This window comes from Branchiostoma floridae, chromosome 13 (assembly GCF_000003815.2).
Source record: "Branchiostoma floridae strain S238N-H82 chromosome 13, Bfl_VNyyK, whole genome shotgun sequence".
In the NCBI taxonomy this organism is placed as follows: domain Eukaryota; kingdom Metazoa; phylum Chordata; class Leptocardii; order Amphioxiformes; family Branchiostomatidae; genus Branchiostoma; species Branchiostoma floridae.
This window is the reverse complement of record NC_049991.1, coordinates 48,624-76,179: the sequence shown is the minus strand read 5'-3', so window position 1 is coordinate 76,179 and position 27,556 is coordinate 48,624. Positions and strand designations below refer to the sequence as shown.

Below are 27,556 nucleotides of genomic sequence, written 5' to 3'. Positions count from 1 at the left end.
CCCCTGGATGCACCTCAAGGACAAGGTGAATGATAAAGGCTGATACAAGTCCGTGTGCCCAGTATATGGATATGTGATATTCAGAGTAATGTTACCATCAATTTTATAAGCATAGCGATGTTTTCCCAGATGGACACCAGCTGTGATGGTCTGATAGATTGGAACGAGTTCTGTACCTACATGCTGCTTCAGTACCGTGAGAATGACTACATGCGTACCAAGCGTGACATTCCCTTCCGGTCCTCGGCTCACATCAAGCATTGTGTCTTCAACAAGGTAAACTTCCATAACTGTTTTGTGGTTACAATTTTGACAAATTCAGACTAACAAAATTGTACCCCAGTAAGTCACCACTTCAGCTGTTAACATAATACTTTTATTTTTTTGAACCCAGAGATCTGTATAGTAATAATAATAACAATAACAATAACAACAACAACAATAATAATAACTAGAGTTCCACGAACACATACCTTTGCCAAATAAACCAGGTTTGTTATGTAGAATGATGTCTGTAGACAAATGCGTTACTCATTTCATTTTCTTCATAATTATATGCTTGGAGTTGGTTTATAAAATGGCATTGATTATGTAAATTAGATCCCAAGTTACAATTAATTGATATCAAATTGTATCAAGCATAACTTAAGCTATCAGCATACCAAAAATCATGATGATCCTTTGATCCATTCTTGACTTATTCTCTTTCAAAGTCTTTAATTACACCTCTTACTCTCTTCCCTCTTTCTCAGTTACATATGTGACAACTTTGATGAAAGTACTATAATGGAATGCAGTGGATTTATAAACTTTTCCTCATCAATTATGCAAATTAGCTGTTAATTTGCATAATAAGTATCACATTATATAAGTCTTCACTTAGGCTATCTACATGCCAAAAATCATGACGATCCGTCAACACGTTCACATTTTCTCATTAATTATGCAAATGAGAGCATCATTTGCATGATAAATATGTATTGACATTTCTCTCTTTCTCAGCTACATATGTGACAAGTTTTAAAGTCCTATCATGGAACGTAGTGAATTTATAAAATACCCTCATTAATTATGCAAATTAGCTGTTGATTTGCATAATTAGTATCTCATTATGTTTGTCTTCACTTACGCTACCTACATACCAAAAAACATGATGATCCGTCAACATCTTCATATTTCTCATTAATTATGCAAATGAGGCCATCATTTGCATAATTGATATCTATCGACATTTCTCTCCTTCCCAGCTACATATGTGACAAGTTTGAAAGTCCTATCATGGAATGCAGTGGATTTATAAATTTTCCTCATTAATTATGCAAATTAGCTGTTGATTTGCATAATTAGTATACCATTATGTAAGTCATCACTCATTCTATCTACATACCAAAAATCATGACGATCCGTCAACACGTTGTAGAGTTACTCTCGTCCAAAGTTTGAAAGGAAACCGGCGCCTGCAGTTCCAAAAAAGCCGCTAGGGGGCCCAAACTCACAGCACTTACTCTCTGCCTCGAGGGCTATCTACCACTCAAAAATCATGATCACAGCATGTCCAGAACAGGAGATATCAAAAATTGAGGTTCTGCTGCAGTACCTTAGCAAGCCGCTAGGGGGCCCATTATCAAACTTGACCTTCGTTTTCCCGACCCCTACCCACCTACCAAATATTATCGGGATTCATCCAAGACTTCTTGAGTTATGCTGTTAACACACACACAGACACACACACAGACACACAGACTCACAAGCCCAAAACATAACCTTAGCCATTCTGGCAAAGGTAATAATAATAATATCGGGTGTATTTTGTAGCCAGTAGATACCCAAAGTGTGGGTAATGAGGCTGTTTAACGTACATGAACTGCATGACTTTTGTATAATATCCCAATGTGAACAGAACTAATTCTCTTCCCTTGGCCTGTTCCCATTGTAAAATTTGTACAGTGCATGAGATAAAAAGAAGGTATATATAGTTGTAGTAGGTCCACCATCTGATTCTGATACTATCAGTGATAGAAAATATTTCCTTAAAAAATTACAAAAACCTATCTCCCCCTGAACCAAGGAGGTTATATAGCCTCCTTGCTGGAACAAAACTGATTTTGCTGCCCTGTGCTGAATATTGCACATCCACTTAGACATCGGGTAGGACATGTTCAAAGACCAGAGCTGAAAATTGCCTTTTTGGGTATTGCAGTGAGTACCATTAGCATTGCCCAATGATTAAATGACTCATCCAGGGTTGGACAAGTGGTACCGGTCAAGTCCATTAGCCAGATTGTCCCAAAGTGCTGATCGGGCAAGCACATGTCCTTCCCCACTTTCCCGATCGGGCAAGTAAGATTTTTCCAGCAATATTTAACAATTATCTATTACCATAATACCGCCACGTTTACTGCGAGTTTGCAAGCAATACTAATTTGACAAATGATCAACGCATCATTTTCTCCTGTTACATGTTGCTGGTACAGCTTACCTTTGCCACTAAATGTTTTCTGTATCTTTTTTTACTCTCTTATTGTGCTAGGAATGGAATATCATAATTTCAATAACCAAGAAATTACACGGAGAATGGGCGCGTGGTTGGGTAGGGCTTCAATAATACTGCCAGGAAGAAACATGGAACAATTAACTGCCTCTATGTACCTTTATACATCCTCTGTTGTTCCTTCCTTTCCTGTTAGTAATTTCACAAAACAAAAACCTGCATGAGCATACAGAAAGTCATGAGAAAATGGACGTATATTATCAATAATTTTCTTTTATTTTTGGTCCGCCATAACCACTATGACGTGAAACTTTACAGCTAGCGGTGAAATGAAAATGGCATGAAAATGGCGGCGTACGTTCAATTTGACCCATTCAGCCGTAGATCTGGGCGATAATGCAACTGTTGTTCACTTTTACACGAGTTGTAGGTCATCAACAAAAATTCATTTAGATTGGTGTTGAATCATGCTCGTCTTGTGCCGTGAGCACGTGTGATTATAATCTACAAATCTGGCGATGAACAACAGTGTGTTTGTCCCACGACTGATCATGAAAGGGAACTGAAAACTTTTGGCCTTGTTGTCTTCGAATGCACCGTTTATTGAAGCCTTTTTGAAAATGTGGATGTCTGAAGTGTGCATACCTCGAAAATTACTGTTGCTGCACAAGTAGATCTCCTTAAATTCATCGCTGATTTATTTGGCGGTATTATGATTATGTTATTGTCATTTCCATAGATTTAATAGACATGTAAATGAAGTTTATAATATTATATTTTTGTTCATTTTTATTGACAATTTAAGGTGTTTTTTTTTTCTTCTCAGTAAAGTGACTGCTCATGCTACCAGTGAAATATCCCAAGCAGCAGAACCAACCATGTCTGCATCAATTTCTTTACAAGTGGTGGTCAGAAAAGCACAAACACTATTTCCTTTGAAGTAAATTGAAGGTGATCCTACAGTTCTAGTTCTAGGAAGAATTCCCAGCTTTGCAGTCAGTGCCAACCCCTGAGTCTGACTGTCAGAAAAGATATGTTATTCTCATTGAGTCTGGTAGTTTGATGCCTATGTCACCCGTTCATTTCAGTTTTTTTTCATTTTGCGACTTGCAGTCGCAAAATGCCTTCTAGCCAGTGTAGTCGCCGTTGTGATGTTGAGATGAACGGACCTGTTCAATCCATGCCAAACATTTGTATACCTGTTAAAACAGGCATTTCTTCAACATGTTCGCACTAGCGCAGTGGTAAAGTTTACGCATTCTAAACCAATGCACCCGGTTCGAATCCGGGGAGGTAGATTTTTTTCAACTTTTTTTTTTCTTTTTTACATCCATTAAAATACTAATTTTTACATCCATTTGGCCACACCAATTTATTTCTTTGGTTAACAGATTCGCCGCTTCGTTTTTTTGCCGAATAGAAATAAGTATTAAAAAAAAAAACTTAAAAATGCCCCGCAACAGAGCTCACTCAAAAACAGGCAATGTGTAGTGAAATTTGCTGCAGTTCACGCAAATTTTAACAGGTGGCGTCTAGATCTGCTGTTCAGGCACATATGTGAATCTCTCCATGCGCCAATATCAGGTTTAGTTACTCTGTTCTATTTATATGACATTCTAATAACTAGAAAAAAACGTTCACACACGCAAACATTGGCAAAATGCCAGCTTTTTTAAAAGCACTTGTTTAGTTTAACGCATGTATTGTAAAAAAGTTCACCTGCAAGACCAGGGAGAGTGGATGTCATGTACTTACACTAGTTACAGAAAATGACAAAAAGCATGTTGCAACTGTTACATGTATCTTCTTAATTACCTCCATGAAATGTCATGGAATGGAGGCTATATTTTCTGTTATGTGTCTCTGTCTGTGTAGATGATTACTCAAGAACGGCTGGATGGATTGGTTTCATACTTGTTGTGTTGGTGGGGTGTGATGAAAGCTCGAATCGATGAGATCTTGGGAGCCGTATCTGTCGTTATAATTGATGTAATAATATCGAAATCACCCCTATATTTGAGATATATTGGTACAGGCATCGTGCTGTATGTGTTTGTTAATGGGCTAAGCTGCAAGCAGATAGTGAGGTGACAGCTGTTTGGGGAACCCCCAGTAGTTTTATTTATGTCTGCTTAGGACTGTTTGAAATATTTGTAACAGTTGGCACAGTAGTTACCTCCATGAAATGTCATGGAGGTTATATTTTCTGTTATGTGTCTCTGTCTGTGTAGATGATTACTCAAGAACGGCTAGATGGATTGGTTTCATACTTGTTGTGTTGGTGGGCTGTGATGAAAGCTCGAATCGATGTGATTTTGGGCGCCGTATCTGTCGTTATAATCGATGTAATAATATCAGAAATCCCCCCTATATCTGCGATATATTGGAACAGGCATCGTGCTTTAAGTGTTTGTTAATGGGCTTAGCTCCAAGCAGATAGTGAGGTGATTTGTATGACAGCTGTTTGGGGAACCCCGAGTTTTTTTAATATGATAATTAGTTTTATTTATGTCTGCTTAGGATATCTTGGAGATGTGAAGCGTAAGTATACTTGTAAGAAGTTGAGGTACATTTAACGGTAATGCTTTAATAACAGGTATGGATGTCTCACATACTGTACTGCTGATTTGAGTGACATGGTGATTAAAATGCCATTAGGTCCTCTCATCTTAGATGGGTTGGGTGTCAGAAGTTTTATGGGTCTCTTTCGTAGCCAATGGTACTTGTTTTTTAGCAGACGGGGTTGGCGCCAAGTATTCATCTTACAGTTGATGTAGGGCTATCAGAGGAAAGTGTGCATCTCATTTTTGTACCGTGTGAACAGCTGATGTTATGACATATTGGTGGAAAATCAAATCACCATCTGACAAGTTGGCCACATCCCTTCTTCTTTCTGAGTTTCCTCCCACCACACCGCTCTGAGGCACATAGTCGAACCTCAATAATGCTGACAACCTTAGACAGTTTAAATGCCAAACATCAAGCTTAAGGAACACCACGCTACCATATGCTGTCGACCTCTTAAACGCACATTACACAATTAAGTGTCACATTTTAATAATTACTAATCAGATGGACATCCTCTGTGTCATTAAATAAATACACCACTACTTTCCCATAACATTTATAACCATTACTCTCAAATACAACCGACTATAAACATACATACCATCCACAAAAAAGCAATAAATATTTCATGGAGGTATGAGGTCCCCGAACTCTAGTTGGTAATACAGTTGAACCAGGCAGTCCAAACTGTTTTTGTTGTGTCTCACTAGTGTGGTTAGCAGGATGTTGTAACTTGAATGCTATCAATGCACATGAAAGTCCTTAAAATTTTGAAGTCCAGTGCACCAATATGATTGTTGCCTTAATAATTGTTTAACTTGTCATTGCATCAAGCATTGATCAACACAGGAAAATATAGCCAATAACAAAGAAATTCTATTGATGAAAGTGAAATGACATTAGAAAAATTTCATTTGAATTTTGGGCAAGTGAAAATTTGGCTTGTGCAAGTACTAGATTTTTTATGAACTTGCCTGATAGGACTGTGAATTTTAAAAAGAACTTGTCCAACCCTGCTCTTCAGACCAATTATTCTTTAGATGAATTATCACAGAATCATGACATTTTGGAAAATATACTCAGAATTTCAAACTTCAAAGTGTAAAACATTAAAGTGAGTTTTGAACTGAAAGACATCCTATTAAAAAAGTTTGTAAAGACCAGGCAAGGCAGAGCAATGCCTTCAAATTATACATGTTACTACTTACTGACCATCTGTATGTCTCTTTTTTACTGTTGTTACAGCAAGAGCCCACCACCAAACTTATCTATATTGAGAATCCCAGTAGATATGTCAGCTTTAGCAAGGTGAGAGATTTTCCTTCAAATGTTATTATAGAATTGAAGAATCTGCTGATATCTGCATGCATAATTGCATGCTGGTACGTTGTATATATAAGCATAATGGTTGCATTCAAATGTAAAATGATAATTGTATTTTCTGTTGTTAGTTGACAGAACTTATTATATTTATAATGATATTCTCATTGTACAAATATACACTCAGCTATTTGTGCATTGCCATTTATTATTGGATAAAACTTCTTATTTAAAGGTTTTGATAAAACTTTGTGCTATTGCTGTTATGTCAGGATATTCTTATAATCACACTAATATCAACATTTGCAGGAGGGTGTGATAGGGGTTTGGGACACATCTGTTCGCCTGTTAAAAACATATGAATTACCCGGAGAGGGTGATGAAGGAAGGAACGGGAAACGACAGTTCAAAGCATGGGTTACAGATGCCATCTACCTCCCAAACATGAACAAGATTGTCATAGCCACTACAAGTCGAGACCTCCATTTCTTTGACATATCTACCAGTTCATATTTTGAGGAATTTCACTTATATGGTAAGCAAGGAAATTATTGGCATTGATGATACTTTTAATTGACATAAAAGGGCTTTTGACTAACGTGTGCATCTTCCAATGTCTATGACGTGGCATAAATTTGTATGCTAGCAGACTTATTTTCAGATTAGAACCTGCTGTAATTCAGTGTATTTTCTATTTCTGTTGTAATTTGGTCTGAGTTTTCAAAGTCCCAAAATAACATTCCAAAGGACTGACTAATATTCCAACACACTGAATGAAGGATTTTAAATGTTTATTTCTCCAGGGTTAGCAGATGTTCCAACTTGTTTTGACTACCATTATGATCGAAAGGTATCTTTTCATCAGTTATTTCTTACTTTTTAATCAATTTTTGCTCTTTTAAAGCTCTTTTGAAATCTTGCCTCTATATATATGGCTTTGGAAGAGCTGAATTCGTCATGAGATGTATTGAATTTTGTTATTTAGAACCCCAACACAAGGGCCTGCCTTCTGTATGGAGATGAAAGTGGATGTATAAATCTGCTGTACTTCAAAACTCCACAGTCTGGCCAGTTTGAGAGGCCATTCTCACATGATGAAGGAGTCCAAAAAATTTATCTTCCTGTAAGTAACATGCTTATACTTGTAACGTTACAGTTACATGTGGACAGTTTACCTGTGTTAAGGCAACGTGTACTGCTAGATGTGTGCTCGATTAGGGGCGGCCCGGGTGGGTACTCAGGAGTCAAAAGTAGAGTGTAGTACACATGTACCGGGATTATACAATATGTGTGAGAGTGGGGCAGTAGTACATGTCTCTGTGAGTGCTACAAATCCTGTGGAAATTATACATTGAAATAATATGCTCTTGTTTTCAATTCACAAGCATCATTCCTTAACAGGGCTCAAAATACCACATGCATATGCAAATTTGTGCAATGCCATGTAAATGTGTCGTGCAGGTACTCTCAGACCAGCCAAACTAAATGCACCAGTGAAAGTTGCTTTTATCCACTGTTACCTGACATTAGGAAAAGCTCACACACACCAAGCATATAATCTGTCCTTGAAAGGTAAAAGAAAAAAAAGCACTGAGTTTCTGGGAGATTAAATATCCAGGTAAAAAATATTTAAATACAATTCCATCTATACAATGCTAACAGTTCCTATGGTGTTGTATTACCATAGGAACTATACAAAGTTGATTTGCATATGAGTGACATTTGCACTTTGGCATGTTCAACTAGTTAGATGTAATCATATTGAGTTGTTCTCAGACTTCATTCTAGTGCATCATGACACTGAAGAATAGTGATGGATGTCAATCAAAGCGTCTGGAAGAAATCAATGAATCTTAGCCCTGCTTATAGCAACTGATATGCAAAAAGGAAATGATGATGTTACAAAACGTTTAATATCTTGGTTTTGTAGAAATTCATAATGCTTTGTACAGCCTTATTCCTCATCTACATGTGTATGAGAGTTGTGTGACTGTTTATGGTTACAAGTCACATACAAGTATTTTCAAATGCCACTCTGCATATGACACATGATTATTACAACTGTTCATTTTCTAATCAAGCCAAAAACCACTCTGCATTTTGTAGTCAATTTTTTTAATGTTCCAGCAAGAAATACCAGTTTCGTACTGGTACCCCTATAATTATCATTTGAAAGTAGATTTCATCAGTGACATTAGTAATAGATATGTACAGAGTCTGACAGAAATTCAGGTTGTGATGTATTTCAGGAATTACCCCAACACTCCAAATATGTGCAGCTAGTTGTCCTGGACAGCATCCATCCTGAGGGGATCAGACAGATCCTGTACTGTCCCCACAATGATGTGGTTTTGTCCTCTAGTGGCAGCCACAGTAGTTCTGTGGTGATGATGGACATTTCACGCAAGAAGAAGACTTATGTTTTCAAAGTTTCCAAGGTAAGGATTGTCAAATGGTATTCCATACACACAAGGCTAGATTGAAGTAGAGTTCTGTACTTACTTAAAGTGATACTTGTGATGACTTTTACATGCTCTTATTGGGAGAAGGTTTGTAAGGCTTAAGAGAAAAACATGTTGTGTTTCCTGTTACGGTCCTGAAAAAAATAAGGTTGGTAACGTTACATGTAGGTTGTTCTCTGTGTTTTTTCTTCTTTTTTTAGATTCCAGTAGAAGTGATCCAAAAAACTTATGTCATCGCCAATGGTCCTACGGTCCTGTAAATTTTACAAATGAAGAACTCTAACTTTGTAATGTTACCTATTCAGCAAATTACACTGTCGATGCCAAAGCTTCTGCATAAATTTAACTAAGGCTTGCACTCCGTCAGTACAGGTACTACGTAAGCATGGACCAATGGAAGATGTTGGAATGATCACAATACCATCAAATGAGAAGCTTTGTCCCAAAAAAGAAAGACTGATGGCAGTTACATACAATGTGTGATAAGGTGTTATTATAATAATATCTTTAATGCAAGTTTATGCCCACAGGCTAATTGCAAACAACATGAAGCAACAGTCATCACTCAGATTAAAAAAAACTTATGTCATCGCCAATGGTCCTACGGTCCTGTAAATTTTACAAATGAAGAACTCTAACTTTGTAATGTTACCTATTCAGCAAATTACACTGTCGATGCCAAAGCTTCTGCATAAATTACTAAGGCTTGCACTCCGTCAGTACAGGTACTACGTAAGCATGGACCAATGGAAGATGTTGGAATGATCACAATACCATCAAATGAGAAGCTTTGTCCCAAAAAAGAAAGACTGATGGCAGTTACATACAATGTGTGATAAGGTGTTATTATAATAATATCTTTAATGCAAGTTTATGCCCACAGGCTAATTGCAAACAACATGAAGCAACAGTATACATAATTGTAAAAAAATAACAAAAATGTGTTATATGTTTGTAATAATTATATGTGTTGGCTTGTTGGACATACTTGAAACATACTTCAAACTTTTGAGTGATAATAGTTATAATCGTGTGTTATACCATTTTCAGGGTGTGGAGTGTTTTGACTACAATAAACACATGAACATCATCGTCACAGGCAGCTCTGACCACAGGGTTCGCTTATGGAACCCCTACGTCACCAGCAAACCCATCACAGTACTCAGTGGGCACCACACCACCATTATTGATGTAAAGCTGTTTGAACCCATGAACCAAGTCTTCAGTTACTCCAAGGATGCTGTGAGTCTGTTAGCTCATGTGTAGGCCAGGATAAATTTGTAGGCTGTGTTTATCCTTTTTATTTTAGATTGCATAATGTTGAGCTTATCAATAAAGTGGTAACTAAAAATAAAATATTGAGTACTGATATTGTTGGAATGGTTAACGGGAGGGGGCCATACTTCGACAGGGGTCCAAATTTCGACAGGTTTTAAAAATCATTGTTGCGGAGAAATGCATAGATGCCTGCACATGAGAAGTACACTAGCTGTAGACTAAACCTTGTTGTAAATAACTACAAAAATGGGGTATGTGTCGAAGTTAGCATGTCCCACAGATAACGATTGAAAAACTTGCACAAATTTGACGCCTTCCGTGCAAGTTGACGAGCGAACCTATCGAGACCATGGCCCGGGAAACTCTTGAATTATTCTTCGTAAAATACGACATGTGAAAAAATACCACCACACATAGAAATGATGTTTATTAGCCTTCCGAAAAATAATACCTGTGTTCTGTTCGGCCTTTAACTGGGTTGGATAAACGGAGCTAAAATGATGCCACAATGTTCACGCAGTCGGGGCCCCGCCATTTTACTATCACGCACGAAGGCGGGCGAGTGATGCTCAGCACGTTGAACTCAGTCAACCCGTCCGTCGAGCGACAAACATTCAAGAAAAATCGATCCCTACCGACTAAAAAATCCTGTAGCCATTGCTGCTGCCAAAAGACAGGATGAAAAGGCAATCAAGGAAGCCGAAAAGCGAAAATGCCATCACAGTCCAACGTAACAATGCGCTGCCGTTTTGCGGCAAGTTGGTCTCACCGTGAGAGGTAAACGTTTTAACACACCGTATTTGAATAAGTCGCGTAAGACAAAATATGACCCATATTTGGTACCAAAAAATTATAATGAAGACTTTTAGTGCTATTCTATTTGCATAAGTTGTTTAAAAATACACGGCGATGGTCTGGTTGTTACTATGTCGGAGTTTGGACCCCTTTTTTGTGTTGGAACGTTCTGCTAGGACGCAAGCCGAAAACCTGCCGTAAGTTTCGTGCGCTGTCAAAGTACAGTGTGGAACGCTACTGTTAAATGAAATATATATCTGTACAGCTTCAATAACAGTTATATAGATGCATACAAGATCTTAACTTGTTTTTGGTGAGTTCACTGTAAAATGTACATTGACAAAAGCCATTGCGCATCCACTTAGAACGGGTGTCGAAGTATGGCCCCCTCCCGTTAAAGATTTTTTAAAAAGATCTAAATTGAAAAGCACTTTTTTCTGCTCTATTGTACAATAGGGGTGTCATGTATTATCTATAACTGGGTCTTGATGTTGAACAGTAGTGATTTGAATGGTTTTGTTTGTGATTGACAGATGTTGAAAGTATGGGATGTGAAGGATCACTCCTGCCTCCAGACGGTTGTTCTGAAGTTCCCTTGCCTGGTGAATGGACGTGTCCCGGAGTATGGAGCATTCCCACTATGTCTGGTTCTCAGCAAAAACACACTTCTCCTGACATGTCAAGACTATATAGGTATGGTAACATTACAAACTATTAGTGATATAAACTAAACTTTAAGAGGGATGATAGCATGTGTTTTGTAGCTTTGTCCAAAGGTGTGCGGGTCAGATTCAGGAGCCGTCCCACTCTGCTAAGAGTTAACGTTAGATACCCACTTCGAATTCTTTCCTGTTACTTGAATGAAAAGGGATGTCTTTGCAGATTTCATGTACACTGTAAGGAGGACCAGAATTGACAGCCCTGACCACAGTTCCTGCTTTTTTATTGTCTGTGTTTTCTTATCATTTTCAAAAGTTATCCTGCAAAGTGACAATGCTAGAAAGTCAAATTCAATCACTTCTTCTTTATAAGACCTTATAAGGGCATGGCCAATCTGCAAGGGGCAAAGTCGAAAATCCAAATGAATTATGCAAACCTTTTCTGGCTCATACTAGTTTTATTTTCATGCATGATGCTCGTCTGTCCAGGTCAACTTAAGCTGGGTGTAAAGAAAGTCAAGAGTACTTTGCCCACTACCCACAATGCTCCTCTCTGTACAGCAATCTACAATCCACATTACCATCAGGTTGGTTTCCATTTTGTTTAAACTTTTTATTGTCTTTAGGTTGAGGGAGGGAAAGCAAGTATGTTTTTCTACTATACCATGTACGATTGTTGCAAAGGGACCACACTCCTACTCTGAGATTTAATGCATCTTGAGTCTGGAATTATAGCCTGTATTATGGTATACATAAAAAAATGTATCCACTTTTATTTATTGTTACAGTAGTACACTGGGCTGAATGAAGTCCAGTCAGTCATAAAGAAACAATGACCCTATGTAAGGTCAGGATGAATGTGATGTCATGTGACCTATAGGTAGTGACAGGAAGTGACGACTCTACTGTGGCAGTGTGGGACATTGAAACAGGAAACAAGTCCATCATGTTCACTAACGCTCACGGCGATGAGGAGATCACATGTATGACCTTTGACACCTCCCTACGAAGACTCATCACTGGGGCCAGGGATGGAACAATCAAGGTGAGCTTCTCATATACGTCTCTATATGTATCAATATAGCCCGTGTAACCACCCTTCGGCATAACATAGTAGCTTTGCAACCACTTGACATGGCAGCAGCTGGTTATATTACACTGAATTACAGTGGAATCAAAAAAGAATTCCTGGAAGGAGTATCGGGCTGTGTTGATCGCTCATTTAGTACTCAATGAAATCATAAGAAATGCCAGATCCGAAAAAAGGACAGTTCATGTGGCATAGCTGGACCTACAGAACGCTTCTGTACCGCGTGACATGAGCCACTTATCGCTACAGAGGTCACGTATGCAACTTCATAAAGGCATTCTACAGTAATCAAGTGCTCAAGTGAGATGGCCCAACTTCTCTTCGGACCCCTTCAAGCTGAGAGTTAGAACATTCCAGGGGGATATGCTGTCCGTAGCGATCTTCCTGTCGGTCATCAATCTTACTATGGAATACTTGTGCACTTAGGAATCACATGGCTACTAGTATTAGCTAAGACACATAACTCACCTGCCCTTTGCATTCACTGATGACCTGGCACTTACCGTATGACCGTAGGTCAAGATCAGTGTAGCGGATTGCCAACACACTTGACCACCACCTCTGAAGCTTCCACCTGACACTGCCGAAGAAATGCCAAAAAAATGTAAAACCCTCAGCATATGCAGCCAAGAACATGTCTTCCTCAATCAGATCCTATGGATAATATACATGTAATCACATCCCCCGTCAAGTTCTTGGGCGGCTACGTTTCTGCTAGCGGGTCATCTGTATCTATATAGTCGGTATAACCGCCCTTTGGCAAAACACACCAGCTCATCAGGTCCTGTCTCCTGACATCCTGAAGGAGACAATCATACACACAGCATGGAATCATCATGAACGCAACAATACGCCAACGTAATGACAACTGTTCTAACGTCAGATGATGACAGCATCACAAATGCCCTCAACACGAAGATTGAAAGAGACCATTAACATGAAAATCTACAGGTGCGATGGAATGCTTTACCATCACCGAACAAAGCTTAGCAACACAGTGTGATGATGACACTCTTTCTTCTCTTTGGCAGTCTGGTCTTAGTAGACCGTCAGTGCGCCTCAGGGAGGTTGACTTCTGTTGTGGCTTCTGAGGTGGCTCAGGAGCCCACTCCATGATCTGCAGACTCTATTGCACTCTGTACACATGTGTTGTCCAGCTGGGAGTGCGTTTGCTGCTACAGTCTTTCTTCTTTCTGCTTCTCCTCTGCCACTACTCCCCTTTTCCTGTCGGCGTTCAACACACCGCTGTGCACAACTGTGCGCCAGGCAGCTCTGTCCTCAGCCTGCGCTTCCCAGGTTTCAGGAGAAATGCTGCATGCCTTCATGTCTCTTTTGCATGTGCCTTTAAGGCGTAGTGCTGGACGACCAACAGCCCTGGAGCCAATGGCTAGTCCGCCATAAAGTACATCCTTAGGGATCCTTCCATCCTCCATATGCCTAACATGTCCCAGCCAGCAAAGACAGCGTTGGCTGAGGATGGAATAGATACTCTGCACTTTTGCTCGTTCCAGGATGACACGGTTTGGTACCTTGTCCCTCCAGGTAAGTCCTAAGATGCGCCAGAGACACCACATTTAGCGTTTAATCTGTCGTATGTATGTGTTCCACGCCTCACTCCCGTACTGTAGGACACTCAGTACGCAAACAGCTTCCCGTCAAACCTTGTATGCAGATAAACTCCGTCTGTGGATGTGTCAAAGGCGTGCGACAACAGTATGGATAAGAAAATCCCAAAGATTGTTGGTGCTAGTACACAACCATGTTTTACGCCGCTCTTCATGGAGAAAGAGTCTGAACAGGATCCATCAAACAATACTGTCCCTTTCATGTCAGTGTGAAAAGAAAACACCATGCTACTCAAGTTTTGGTGGGCAGCCGATCTTCTTCAGAAGTTCAAACAAGCCTTTCCTGCTCACATAAATCGAATGCTTTAGTAAGGTCTATGCAATTGACGTAGGGAGAAGATCATGTCAGTTGTTGATCTTCCTGCCCTAAATGATGACACTAATGACCAAGCAAACTCCCAATAAACAAAGAAGAAATTGTGCCAAGAAATCAATGCCCACTTGCAAAGGGACAGTGACAGTAAAATTGAGGAACACAGTAGTACTCTCAAAGTACAAGGAAAATGGAGGAACTAATGGAAGTAGAAAAACTGACATCAGATGGAGAAGTTCCCTGGTGAATGCCCCGAGGGGAGTGTTCGATTTCGCTTCGAACTGGATGACGAACTGGTTACCTACATGGGACAACTTAGTCTGCTGGGGAAAGCTGCTCTCAACAAAGTGCCCATTGTGTCAAGGCCACCAGACACTTTGCCATGTCCTCAATGCCTGTCCAGTGGCACTGACAGCCAGATACAACAGTGTGCTTAAGGAACTGGTTACCACTCTGCAAGGATGGTACTGAATGTCTGATCCGCCGGTTACCATACAGTGTGATCTGAGTCCTGAACATCTTGAGGAAGGGACACACATCACAGCACGGACATCCTACCTACACCCCTTGTACCTGACATTACCATACAAAACTCAGCTCAGCAGAACTTGACTCTTTTTCAATTGAACAAAACACCCAAGCAGCAGTAGACAAAAAAGGCTAAGAAGAAGTATACCTACATCGTAATTATAGATCAACTGTATAGATCCCCAGTGTGGGAGTCCCCATCTGGGTTGTTTTCTAGCAGATAACTTTTGTTTAAGTACAATATTCTTGTAAAATCAACAGTGCTGAACATGCCAAGGTCGTTATGTAATGTTAAGTGCAATACAGTATGTATCAAAAGTCGGATGCACACATTAAGTTTTACCTTGCGGCTTGCGCCCTCCAGAATTTTTACTATTATGATTAAGGGGTCAGCCTAGGTTTTTTTCTTCTTTTAAATTCATCTTGTATGTTGATTTTAAATGTGTTGCATTTGCATATCAATAAAGATGATGTTAGCCCCCTCACACCTAACCTTTGCACATGTGACTGCAAATGTTAGCTTGAAAGTAAATCTGTGTTGGTAGGAGTCATTCTTGAACAAATTTTTGTGTTGGATATTACAGTTAAAACTGTTGAAACAAAATTTTTGACTGAACATCACCAGTCAGTGGATCCACTTCTCACTGAGTCACGTGTTATATCTGCATAATGTGGCACCATGCCAGCCGTGGATTGTTCATTCCTTGACAAAGACTGGTGCTCCACAGTAAAAAATTTGGGTGGGTCCACTTTTTGTATTGGATATTACAATTAAACTAGTTCAAGAATGACTGCAAATGTTGTTTGAAGCTGTCTCCCAACTATTATGACTTCTGCAACGTAACAGTTACTCAGCAACTAGATGACAGTTGGAAATGGTCAGATGTTTCAGTCAGCATTATCTTCTGTCTTTCGTCAGTCAGTTGTTACCTTGCAAATCATAATGACTGCCACTGGACCACACTTTTCCCTAAATAGCATACATGACCTTATTGAATTTGTAGAATTCCTAAGGAACTCAATCTCCATATTCTCATTTACCCAACTTGTAAAGGACTGGTTCTGTACACTCACTGGTCCTATCTGTACATTCTAACTGTGCTGTCCATGGTGCTGAACACTTTGTCATGGTTTCCATTCTTAGATCTGGAACTTTCAAAACGGTCACAACCTGCACAAGTTGGAGGGTGTTGGAGAGGCAGAGGTCACTGGTGTCATCCCTCTGGATAGTCCAAAGGTCATCTTGTCCGTGGGCTGGAGCAGGAAGATTGTTCTGTATGATGACAGTGAGGCAGATGTAAGCTACATTACCATTGGTTACTATGAGTGTTCATTCTCTGTACTAATAATTATACTTCACATGGGAACTTGAAATTCTTCACTTGTGCCCTTAATGAGTTATGTTTTCATGATATCTTATTTTGAAACTTTATTACCTTTTCTTAAAGTAAGAAGGTGACCATATTGCTTAATTGCACTGCAGATGGAGCTGTATGTATTTGAAGGTCACTACCTCATTGTTAGTGAGGAATGTTGAGCAAAGGCTACACTTAGGATACCTGACGCAGCTTTATTACATCTGATGTTTCTGCGATTTTTTTTGACTATGTGTGAAGCTATGGAGGTTTAGAGAAGTTATATATACATGAAGAGAAGTTTGATATATAACGTTATATGTGTGTGTCTGTGAATAAAAACTTCTCTTCTTGAGAGAGATGGAGAGATAGTGACGTTATGACATTATACATACATTTCTATCTTGTACATGTAGAACATGTATGTGACAGCAAACACCAGCTGGAAGGGGGGACAGGCACACAGCGATGACATCCTGTCTGTGGCACACTGTCCACCCAACCTGCTGGCCACTGCCAGTTTTGATGGGGACCTGATTGTCTGGAGCATGGAGACACAGAAAATCTTCCTCAGGCTGCAGAAGGGACATCACAGCAGAAAGTGAGACTCCACCCACCAAATATTATTACCTTTGCCAAGAAGGTTATGTTTTTGGTTATGGCAAGATGTTGTGTCACTATATGTAGGTCAACAGCATATGACTCGAGAAGCTAAGTATGGATTTTCATGATATTTGGTCTTTGAGTAGCGGTTGCGGAAAGAAAGGTCGAGTTCGAAAATGGTTGGGGTAGCATTTTTCGTCAGGATGGTGTATGTCCGTTTGCAGACAGCATAACTTAAGATGTTGCAGATGGTTTTGCATGATATTTGGTGGGCAGGTACATTTGTAGGGGTTAGGAAAAGGAAGGTCAAAAATAATGGGCCTCCTATTTGTTGTAGGAGGAGGCTGATTTTGTTGTAGACTTTGAAACAGAATTAATAACTCAGAAAAGGGTTGGTGGATTGTCATGATATTTGGTATGTAGATACCAAGTGTAATGATTTATATCTTGAAATGCTAATTATGTTAATCAGGTGCTTATTTACATAATTTAAATAATTAATAAGTTTAAAATCCCCTGCATTTTAAGGTAAGAACTGATTTTGGGGACACTAGCTAAACTTATTTAGGTCACAAAAACAGACAGCTTTACAAATATAGGTTAAGTAAACATCAGAGTACACATATCATGTAAACTTATCAATCAGGTTGTGAAAATTTCCTTGCACAGCTGTGTTTAAGCTATGTTTTTTCTTTTCTGTCCATTTCCTTTTTCTCTTCCCTTTTCACCTTTGTCATACCCTCACACTCAGGGTTGACAATCGCGGCAAAGCCTAACGATATCACCCCTGACAACTCAGCCACAGAATTCGGTTATTAGGAGCATGGCTTCTAACCAACTGTCAGCCCATCAGAGAGATGGCTTTTTGTTGTCAAAAGCTCGGAAAGGCGCCATATAAGACAGTCCTTAATATTCAAGAGCAAGATAACAGTACCGGCATAACGTTTCACAGTTCTTTCAGCATCCAGACGTCTTTATTTAGGTACCAAATTTAACAGTTGTCGGTTCTGTGGGTATAGGTAACCATGGCATCAACATATACCGACCTAGCATATGAAAAAAAAAACATAACTGTCACGCAAAGATAAACAGATCTTTGTGCACGCCGCGCCGTACCATGCGTACGCTGTTTGTTCGAAACTTGCAATCCGGTCGCTGATTGGCCTGCGACAAATCAGGCAAGCTCATTAATATTCATAAGCAAGGCGCCCCTAATAACCGAATTCTGTGGCTGAGTTGTCAGGGGTGATATTGTTAGGCTTTGCCGCAATTGTCAACCCTGAGCGTGAGGGTGCTTTGTCAAGATGGTTATGTTTTCAGCTATGGTGTGAGTCTGTATTCTGTCAAGAGCATAACTTGAGAAGGTGTGAACTTGAGAGGTACCTGTTGTAGAAAGGAAAGTCAAGTTTGAGAATGCTTTCCATACGGTACTGCAGCATCTATGTATATATGTATATTTATTTAACACTACCCGGATAAAATGGAACTTCCAACTGCTGCAAACACATGTTCATGCAGATGTTTGGTTTTGGACTAGGTACTCTTTAGAAATACATGAATGAAACCTTTAAGTCTTGAATAAAGGCATGATTATTTGTCAAAGGTATGTGCTTGTAGAACTTTTGTTATCGTTGGTGGGAATGTACAATGTGGGATGTTGATGACTAAGTTGTACATGTATCTCCTTCCAGCAAATAGAGGTCAGTAACGTGATACATGTCAGAACTGAAATTCATTTAGAAGTCAGACCTGTACTGCTGCCTGAGTGTCCAAAAATACAGTGAGGATCTCCCCAGCATATCTAGATTTTCAATCAAAGCAAATGTCAACAAAAGGAATGTATTTTCCTTTAGCAGTCGAAGAGTACAAAGCAGACTTCCTGGGTCAGCTGCAGAAAGTCTCTCCTCTCAGGACATGCAGGACCTTCAGCAACCGCAGGAGAAAAGAAGGAAACGATCAAGACACAGCAAAGGGTGGGTCCATCCATGCTACATGTAATTAGACCTTGTAATTTGAGCTTCTGATAAACGTTTTCCAATCTTTTACAGAATGAGTTACTGCTCAATTGACATCACACCATGAAAGAAAACTGCATTTGTCATTGCAATATCAAAATCTATATCAGATCTGGACATTCAGCAGTTCATTAGTGATTATGGAAGTCAACATTCTAATTGCCATTCAACAATTGATCTGCACACAGACTTTTAAAGACATTAAACATCATTATTGTTACAGAGTCTGTAGTATGTCATTGCAGCATGGTCTTCTTTAGCTTGGGATGTTGTAGTACCTATACATGTATTCATCATCCAGAAGTTTTGAAAACTAACCAGTTAATGTATAGAATGTCATGTAAACATTTCTTGAAGATTTCTTTGAAAAATTATGCATATTTTTGCAGATGACATTGTTGCATATTGATTGCCTTGTAGCCCCACACCTGTGGACCAGCTGCTGTTCCTGCCCAAGCGAGCAGCTGGCCGGCCGTCAGACTGTGCCCTCCTCATCAGCAGTGAGGCTGGGACCATCAACTGGTGGTGCATCTATGGCACCAAACATCACATGGGTTAGTCAGTAACTCTTCTTACATTGTTGATATCATTCACATGTACAGCATTGCATGTACTGTAAATGCAGAAATGTTTGCTGTGGGCTCATGTTCATGGTTTTTGCAGTGCCAGCTTCACCGCAAATTCAAAACTGATCTGAACATTTTTCCATTACAGTATGTGACTACAGTGTATGGCACTAACTCAAAACCACCACAAACACTCCATTTTCCATGGCTTGTTTCAGACATTAATAAGCCAGCTGTGCAGAGGAAATAACATTTTCATATCATGTTCTCCCTTAAGGGTTGAAGCCATACAACAGTAGCCATGACATGCAATGTTTTCTTCCACATACACTGTTCACATAGCAATGTAAACACCTCTGATAGATACAAAGTTAGCCCAGTCCTTGGTGCTGAACACCTTCAGTCCACACACAGCTGTTATGTGTTGCTATAGGATGTTCAAACAAATGATGAGGACTTTGATTAATCTTCTCCCTGTTTCTTACTCCTATAATGCTACAAATCTGGTGCCAAAAGTGAATCTTAGTAGACTGAAGGTCTACTATTTCTGTATTGTTGACAAAGCTTTCCAGTTGATGGAATGTGGATACTTGTAAAATCTTCCATATTCTGGACTCTGATGTACTAGCCAATTTTCAACAGTGTAATTGATAGACAATGGCGGCATGCAGTAGGGGTGGGTACCGGAACAGAAACTTCAGGTACAGGTCGGGTTCAGGTCCAGAGGATCAGGTCCAGGTCCGGACCTGCACCTGGAACTAATTGTCTGTGAAAACTTGTGAATTGTCAATACCCAAAGCATTGATCTATTTTGCCACATTTTGGTCAGTCTCCCACTGTCTTTTTGAATACTTCTAGTATCTTCATTTAAACAACATTAACTACCTCTGTGAACTTGACCAAGTTTGACTGTAGATACTTGGTAGAAATGACTACTTCGTTCTTGTTACGTTTGGGAAGATTAGTCATCCAGGATACAATAAATTGAAGATGATTCAGGTACAGGTCTGGTTCAGGTCCAGAGGATCAGGTACAGGTCCAGAAGTATAGACTGAATCATCTTCAATTCGTTCTTGTTAGTATTGGATCTGATAATCCCAAAAACGTGTGAATGCCTGCTGATATAATCTGTTCATTTTCTAATCGGTCCAAACTTCAGTCCATTGGTTTTTTTCAGATCCATTTTTTAAAACCGGTCCAACAAGAAAAATGGTTTGTATCGGCACCCACCTCTAGCGTGCAGCCACTGTGAAGTCAATTTGCAGTAACATTACAGATCTAAACAGTATGTGTTCAATGTTCCAGGTTATTTCTATGCACCAGACATAGAGGAGGAGTCAGTGTTGGGCCTGGCCTCCAGCCCTGACAATAATGTACTTGTTACTGGGGACACCATGGGCTACATTGCTGTTTGGGACATCACTGAATACTGTGTCAAGATGAGAGACAACATGAGGGTATGTCATTATCAATTAACCACACTTGATTCATGTTTTTTGTACATGTTGGGGTTACCAGATATCCTAATCCTGTCAAACAGGATTACAAAGAAATGAAAGAAAGTAGATCATTGAGAATACTTCATTTGCCTCTTTCCTCAGAGAGTTAAGTCTCGCCCCCCGCGGTTAGCTTACTGGCGGGCCCACCACAGTGCTATAGTCAGTGTGGAGTATGTAGACCACGAGGTGCGCCCGTTTGTTGTGAGTGCAGGGACCGACAAGACAGCACGGCTGTGGACCATAGAGGGACAATATGTTGGCACATTTGGACAGGTACCAATCACAAGTTCTCAGGTTTGGTTTACATTGGTCAGATTTATTTACAACTTACCCCTGGACAAGTTTTCTATGCGGTTGTAAGCTTAATTAAGTATTTTACAATCTCAAGGTAAGCAGAAAGTCACACTATATATTGTGTTCCATACAAAATGACATGAAGCCTGATGTAGGGAGATCCTGCAGTTTGGACACCTGTCATGGCCCCATCACGTTTCCCAGACAGAACCTGAAAGCATGTTTGCTGTACATGCATCACCATTAACGAAGGATGTGTTCTTTCTGCCTCCAGGAGAAGAAATGGAACTTGAAGAGACCTTCGACTTATGAGTATCCAAAGTGAGTTGTCACGACTGTGTTATAGGCACTGTTGGTTGCAATGGACATTCAGTCTAACATTCATGTGAAACATGCTTCCCAAAACGTCCTTCATGGTTACATGGTTTGTTTTGATTGCTTTAGACTCTGATAATTATTTTCCTTAAAACATGGCATTGTCCAAAGAAAAATGTATTGGAAACTGGCTCGTCACTACTTGCCTGGTACTAGTAGCTTTCCCTCAAGTTACATTGTTTGCATTGTTTACGTAGATGTTTGGCTTCAATCCACTGATTGACTGTCACACTCAACGAGGATGTAATGTTACATTCCAACAGCAACCCTTGGCTGACAGCTGACACAGAACACACATCACCCCGACAGGATGACGACTCTGCATCAGACCCTGCTGCTCAACAAGTCAGTGGTGACAAACATGACTCTGACAACCTAGGACAAGCAGCTGAAGCTTCTGACACTACTCCTGAGGAGAATGAACCACTGGAGGCAGAGCTGATGTTTGTTGATGGGGAAGATAGAGAGGCTGAAGAGGAGGGGGATGCTGTGGCCCAGCTGCCAGTCTTGCCTGTGTCCAGAGGAGTACCTGCCACAGCACAGCCAATCAAAAGGTTCAGCATTTCAGCATACCAATGTTGACTCATTGTGGCACATTTTCTTGATTGGTATATATAATGGCTATCATAAACTAACAACAATGGACCGATCCTGATCGAACGCCATATCAAACAAATAGAACCAGATAGAACCCCATATTCTATTTCGAACACCTCCGTCAAAAACAGCCCCAGTGGGTACAGAAATGGTCGAAGAAAAATGCTATGCTATTCATTGTTGACTACTTCACCCACCGATTACACCGATTGTTTTGGGAGGGAGAGCCATTGCATAGCTTTACATTATTGTTGGGTAGGATGCACATGTAAAGCAGGGTATGTATAAGACACTGGACTTTGCACTAGCAGACTTTGTAGAAGGGTCCTATTAGTTTGCTTGTAATACAAGCTCCCTCTCTGCAAGTGACCGAGCTGCTTTCTTCTTAATTTCGTTTTTGTCATTAGCATTCATGCAGCTGTTCTGCATGCAGCAAATGCAGTAGAAACCTTGTCTCAGATATAGGTACCTTGGTTTCCACATGCACCGACCACATGTCAGAAACCGGGCACTCCTTCCCACCAACAAGGTAATGCTATGGAGCGCCTCCCGCTTCTTCTTTGACTGAAATTATAACGCCCTTGCCGCAGCTATGTTCGCCCCCTCCTCAAAGGACAGTGTATCCAGTGGATGTGGCCTTAAACAAAGAAGGCAGCAGCGCTTTTTTTTGGCCCGGTCTGAGAAGATTTCATTGCCCAAAAAGCTAAACAGAAGTCAGTCGTTTTTATCAGCTAAATGGCGGCGGCCAGTTCTGTCCGACAACCGACGGAGGTGTTCAAAATAGAACATGATCGAACAGGGGGCAGGGCTTCAGGATCGGTCCATTGCATTAGCCCACCACCAAAGCCAATGTGCAATTGTCTGTGATTTATTTTCCTCAGATTACTGACCAGTCAGAGTGATGACATTGCAGTGCGAGGCCTGCGGGGCCGCGCCCACACCTTCAGCACCTTGAAGTACATGACCAGATCCCAATCCTTCGTCATGCCAATGGTCTGGACTCTCATCTTGTGTTCAGAAATCATCTCCTCCTTCAAAATAGTGTTATAAAGCTGTTATATCACCTCCCATGAGAGAATATTTATCTTGGAATGTTGTCTGTGGTATGTTGGTTAGTTGGTATGTGACTTGAAGAGCTACAAATGCTTGACAAATGCTGATCTACATGTACAATGTAGGTTTAAAGTTTTTAGGCCTAACTTTTTCTCTTTGACAGTAAACCTAAAAGTAGCTTTTGGTAGCTTCAATGATTTTATTACAGGAGCCCAAAATAATAGCATTTAAAAATTCCTGTGTAGCATTCCAAAAATTTGAAACAGGCAAAACAAAATTGAAAAAAATGCTGGGGTAAAAGTGGAGTCTAAGGGCTTACACAAAACAAAAAGAACTAGAGTTTGGTGACTTCATACCGACATGAAATATTTAGAGCTTTTATACAAATGACTTACAGATTTACATGATTTTTGCATGTTGATGTTCATCATTGACTAACGTACACTTGTCACAAGTATAAGATTAAACGGTTTTGCAATTTTTGCATATATTATGTATCCGCTTATGTTCCATCAATCATAATTTACATGTTACATTTATTGAAGTCCAGTTATTGAAAACAATTAATTATGCAAATTGAGTTCTTATCTGCATAACATGTATATCATAATAATGAACATCTATGCCTAAGCTACCTGCATGTCTAGAGCGATGACGAAAAAGTCCGTTTCCCCTTCTGCAGTTATCCTCTTTGTAATATTTTTACAAAAACGCCCCTGCAATTCCAAAATTAAATGTTAAGGGGCTGAAACTTGCCCCACTTTGACACCGAAGGCTATCTACCACCCAAATGTCAAGACCATATCCTGTCTGACACAAGAGATACATAGAAAAAACTGCTATGATAGAATACTCTCATTAATCATGCAAATGTACTCCTATTTTGCATAACTAATATTTAGTTTGTAGAACATTGTCTAAGGTACCTACATACCAAAAATCATAAAAATCCATTGTTCCTTTCTTGAGTTATGCTCTTCAGAAGTTTTTGACAAAAATGCCCTTGCTATCCCAAAACTAGTTGCTAGTGGGCCGAAACTTATGTCCCTTCTTTCTGAGTAGAAGAGCTATCTAACATTTAAAACTCGTAACCATAGCTTGTTCTGAACACGAGATAGCAAAACCGGAAGTTGCGTTACATGTTTTACACTCCCGTAAATAGTTTCATCAGGTTGGTAGAATATAGGATATAGGAGAATTCTTATACATGTACACAACCAGATTAAACTTGCTTACGTTAAAAGCGCCACCTACATTGGCTACATATAGCGGCGAGAAGCAGAACTCCAGTCAGAAGCTATGAGGAAAGTGTCAGATAGACAACAAAACGTAAATAAGTAAGTTTAACCTGGTTGTGTGCAAGAATTCTCCTAAATCCCATGTTTTACACTGTTTGTCAATAACAAGCTCATCATCCACACAGACGCTGTTAGGTCATCGCGTGGAAGAGAATCTTCATCGAAAGATCTTCACCCGTCAGGAGCGGAGGAGTCACTATGGAGACATCAATGTCAAGGCCACGGCACCTCTCGGTACCCAATGCTCCCCTTTCCAGGCTTTATCCATGCCTGTAAGTACAGATCAATGATATGATAATTGATTTCTGATCTTACAATAGCAATACCCAGATGAAATCTGTTGAGTGTCAGAGGTGTCTAATGGGCCAGTCCCCCTCAGAGACCTGAGGTGTATGTTAATTGTATGATTACCTGCTGATCCCAATTTTCCCCAGTTCTTGTTAAATGCAGCACTCAATAATATACATTAAAGTCACAAGTATTTGTAATTGGAATTACGATTGACAAGTTTTCATCCTTGATGCACCAACAGGAGTTGCAGCAGGTTTACCTCCCCTCCAGTCTGCCCATGAGCCCTCGCATGGTAAGCCGGGGAATGGCCGCCACCACAGAGTCGGAGCTGGGTGACCTTCCTCTCGCTGTGACCCCCGTACCAGAGGACAATGACTTTGAGTCCGTGGACAGGTCATCGGTTTCTCAGGGTAGTAAGAAGTGGACTGCTGGACGGAAGGTTGCATCGCTAAACAAACTTAACAAGTTGCCTGCTATTAAGAGCATGAAGTAATAAAAAGGATTGAAGATGATAATTATAATGATCTATTTACACTCTGGTTTTCCCTTCCACATGTATCTGTAATGTTTGGCTTGCGCACAAGCCCTTTGGCATAACGCACAGCTTTAATTGGCTGCAATGGTTAAATGTAATATAAAGTGTACATTCTCTGATGTTGACTTTACTGTATATAACATTGGAGTATTTAAGTACTTTAAGTATTTAAGTACCTTAAGTATATAAGACTTTACTGTATATAACATTGGAGTATCATTGTGACAAGTAACAGTGATCTTACATTGAACTCCTGCCGGTGTTGATTGTAATTACCTCCATGAAATGTCATGGAGGTTATATTTTACCCCGCGTTTGTGTGTGTGTGTGTGTGTAAACAAGATAACTCAAGAACGGCTGGGTGGATTGGTTTCATACTTGGTGTGTTGGTAGTGTGTGACGAAAGCTGGAAATGATTAGATTTTGGGCCCCCTAGCAACTCCCCTTGGTACTGCAGCGCAAATTCTGGCTTTGCTATCTCGGTGTTCTGAACATGCTATGGTCACGATTTTTAAGCGTTAGATAGCTCTTGTGCTCAGGAAGAAATGACATAAGTTTGGGCCCCCTAGCGTCTAGTTTGGGGATAGCAGGGGCATTTTTGTCAAAAACTTCTGACGAGGATAACTCAAGAAGGGAACAACGGATTTTCATGATTTTTGGTATGTAGGTACCTTAGACAATGTTGTACAAGATAAGATACTAATTATGCAAATCAGGAATGCATTTGCATAATTAATGAGAATATTCTATCATAGCAGTTTTTTCAATGTATGTCTTGTCACTGACGTGATATGGTCGTGACATTTAAGTGGTAGATAGCTTTTAGCATCATGAAAAAGTGGGGCAAGTTTCAGTCCCCTGACATTTAATTGTGGAACTGCAGGGGCGTTTTTGTCAAGACACTCCAAAGCGGATAACTGCAGAAAGGAACAACGGATTGCCTGCATTTTAGGCATGCAGGTAGCTTTGGCAAATATGTTCATAATGATATGCATGTTATGCAAATGAGGACTTAATTTGCATAATTTATGAGGAAATTGTATAGTTCCATTGTTTTCAATAACTGGACCTCAATACACGTAACACATGTTAATTATGATAGGTGGAATATAAGCATATACCAAATATGGTAATGAACTTATTTGCATAGTTTATGTAAAAATTCAAAACCGCTTTATGATCAATAATGGGAATTTTATAATTGTGACATGCGTACGTTAGTCAATGATGAACAACACCATGCATGAATTATGTTAATGTGTTGGTCAATTGCCTGAAATTTACGAAAGCTCTAAATTTTCATGGAGGTATGAGGTCGCTGAACTCTAGTTGTTATGTAATTCTATCTCACTAAAAGAATGTTTCCAACTGGTCGTGATTTCTATAATTATAATGTCACCACAATGCAAACATTTTACAAGCATATGTAGATAGATGACACACTAAACTGTCAGCTGACTTAATTGAATTTCAACTTACAAATAATGTATTATAATGCACCATACATTTTTCATTGTACGTGGTTCATTTTTAAGACACTTAGTACCCTCTGAATCTTTGTAGTTTCAATTATATTTAATGTTACAAAGTGCCAAGGATGTTTACAGAGTTGTACAAAGCAAGCTAAATTCTTTGACTTTGATTCTTGTTTGTGATATTGTTACCAACATATTTCCCTTTCAATAATATGATGAAACCAATAAAAGTATTTATAGCTGGTTCTGAATGATGTTTTTTTTAATTGTTTTTATTGAAGATCATCTTTGCTGAGAATAAATTTCCTCACTAATGGAGCTTTAAAAGAAACATACATGCGTATTTTGATGGGCAAGAGCATACATTTGCATGTACAACGTATGTCTGTAATGATCAAACACTGGTGGCACCAGTCAAAAAGCTGGGCTGGGCCCCTGGCCTGGCTATCACGTCAGGCCACCAAGATCCCC

At 39.7% G+C, this 27,556-nt stretch overlaps 1 protein-coding gene across 6 annotated transcripts in view; it reads left to right on the top strand.

Annotated features, from left to right (window-relative positions):
* Window positions 1-25,944, top strand: part of LOC118429254 (WD repeat-containing protein on Y chromosome-like) — a 48,811-nt gene extending 22,867 nt beyond the window's left edge. For 5 of the 6 annotated variants that reach the window (XM_035839722.1, XM_035839725.1, XM_035839724.1 and 2 more), the window contains 21 exons: window positions 130-276; window positions 6,305-6,367; window positions 6,689-6,914; window positions 7,183-7,229; window positions 7,365-7,502; window positions 8,629-8,817; window positions 9,892-10,083; window positions 11,448-11,607; window positions 12,063-12,160; window positions 12,454-12,618; window positions 16,274-16,426; window positions 16,901-17,085; window positions 18,941-19,060; window positions 19,523-19,656; window positions 20,974-21,125; window positions 21,270-21,440; window positions 21,736-21,782; window positions 22,100-22,390; window positions 23,315-23,426; window positions 24,910-25,056; window positions 25,317-25,944. In XM_035839722.1, coding sequence (XP_035695615.1) covers window positions 130-276; window positions 6,305-6,367; window positions 6,689-6,914; window positions 7,183-7,229; window positions 7,365-7,502; window positions 8,629-8,817; window positions 9,892-10,083; window positions 11,448-11,607; window positions 12,063-12,160; window positions 12,454-12,618; window positions 16,274-16,426; window positions 16,901-17,085; window positions 18,941-19,060; window positions 19,523-19,656; window positions 20,974-21,125; window positions 21,270-21,440; window positions 21,736-21,782; window positions 22,100-22,390; window positions 23,315-23,426; window positions 24,910-25,056; window positions 25,317-25,568 — 3,189 coding nt within the window. In that variant the 3' untranslated portion in view covers window positions 25,569-25,944. The remainder of the gene's footprint in view (window positions 1-129; window positions 277-6,304; window positions 6,368-6,688; window positions 6,915-7,182; window positions 7,230-7,364; window positions 7,503-8,628; window positions 8,818-9,891; window positions 10,084-11,447; window positions 11,608-12,062; window positions 12,161-12,453; window positions 12,619-16,273; window positions 16,427-16,900; window positions 17,086-18,940; window positions 19,061-19,522; window positions 19,657-20,973; window positions 21,126-21,269; window positions 21,441-21,735; window positions 21,783-22,099; window positions 22,391-23,314; window positions 23,427-24,909; window positions 25,057-25,316) is intronic. The other variant, XM_035839723.1, reaches the window with a different exon arrangement.
* The last annotated feature ends 1,612 nt before the right edge of the window (window positions 25,945-27,556 follow it).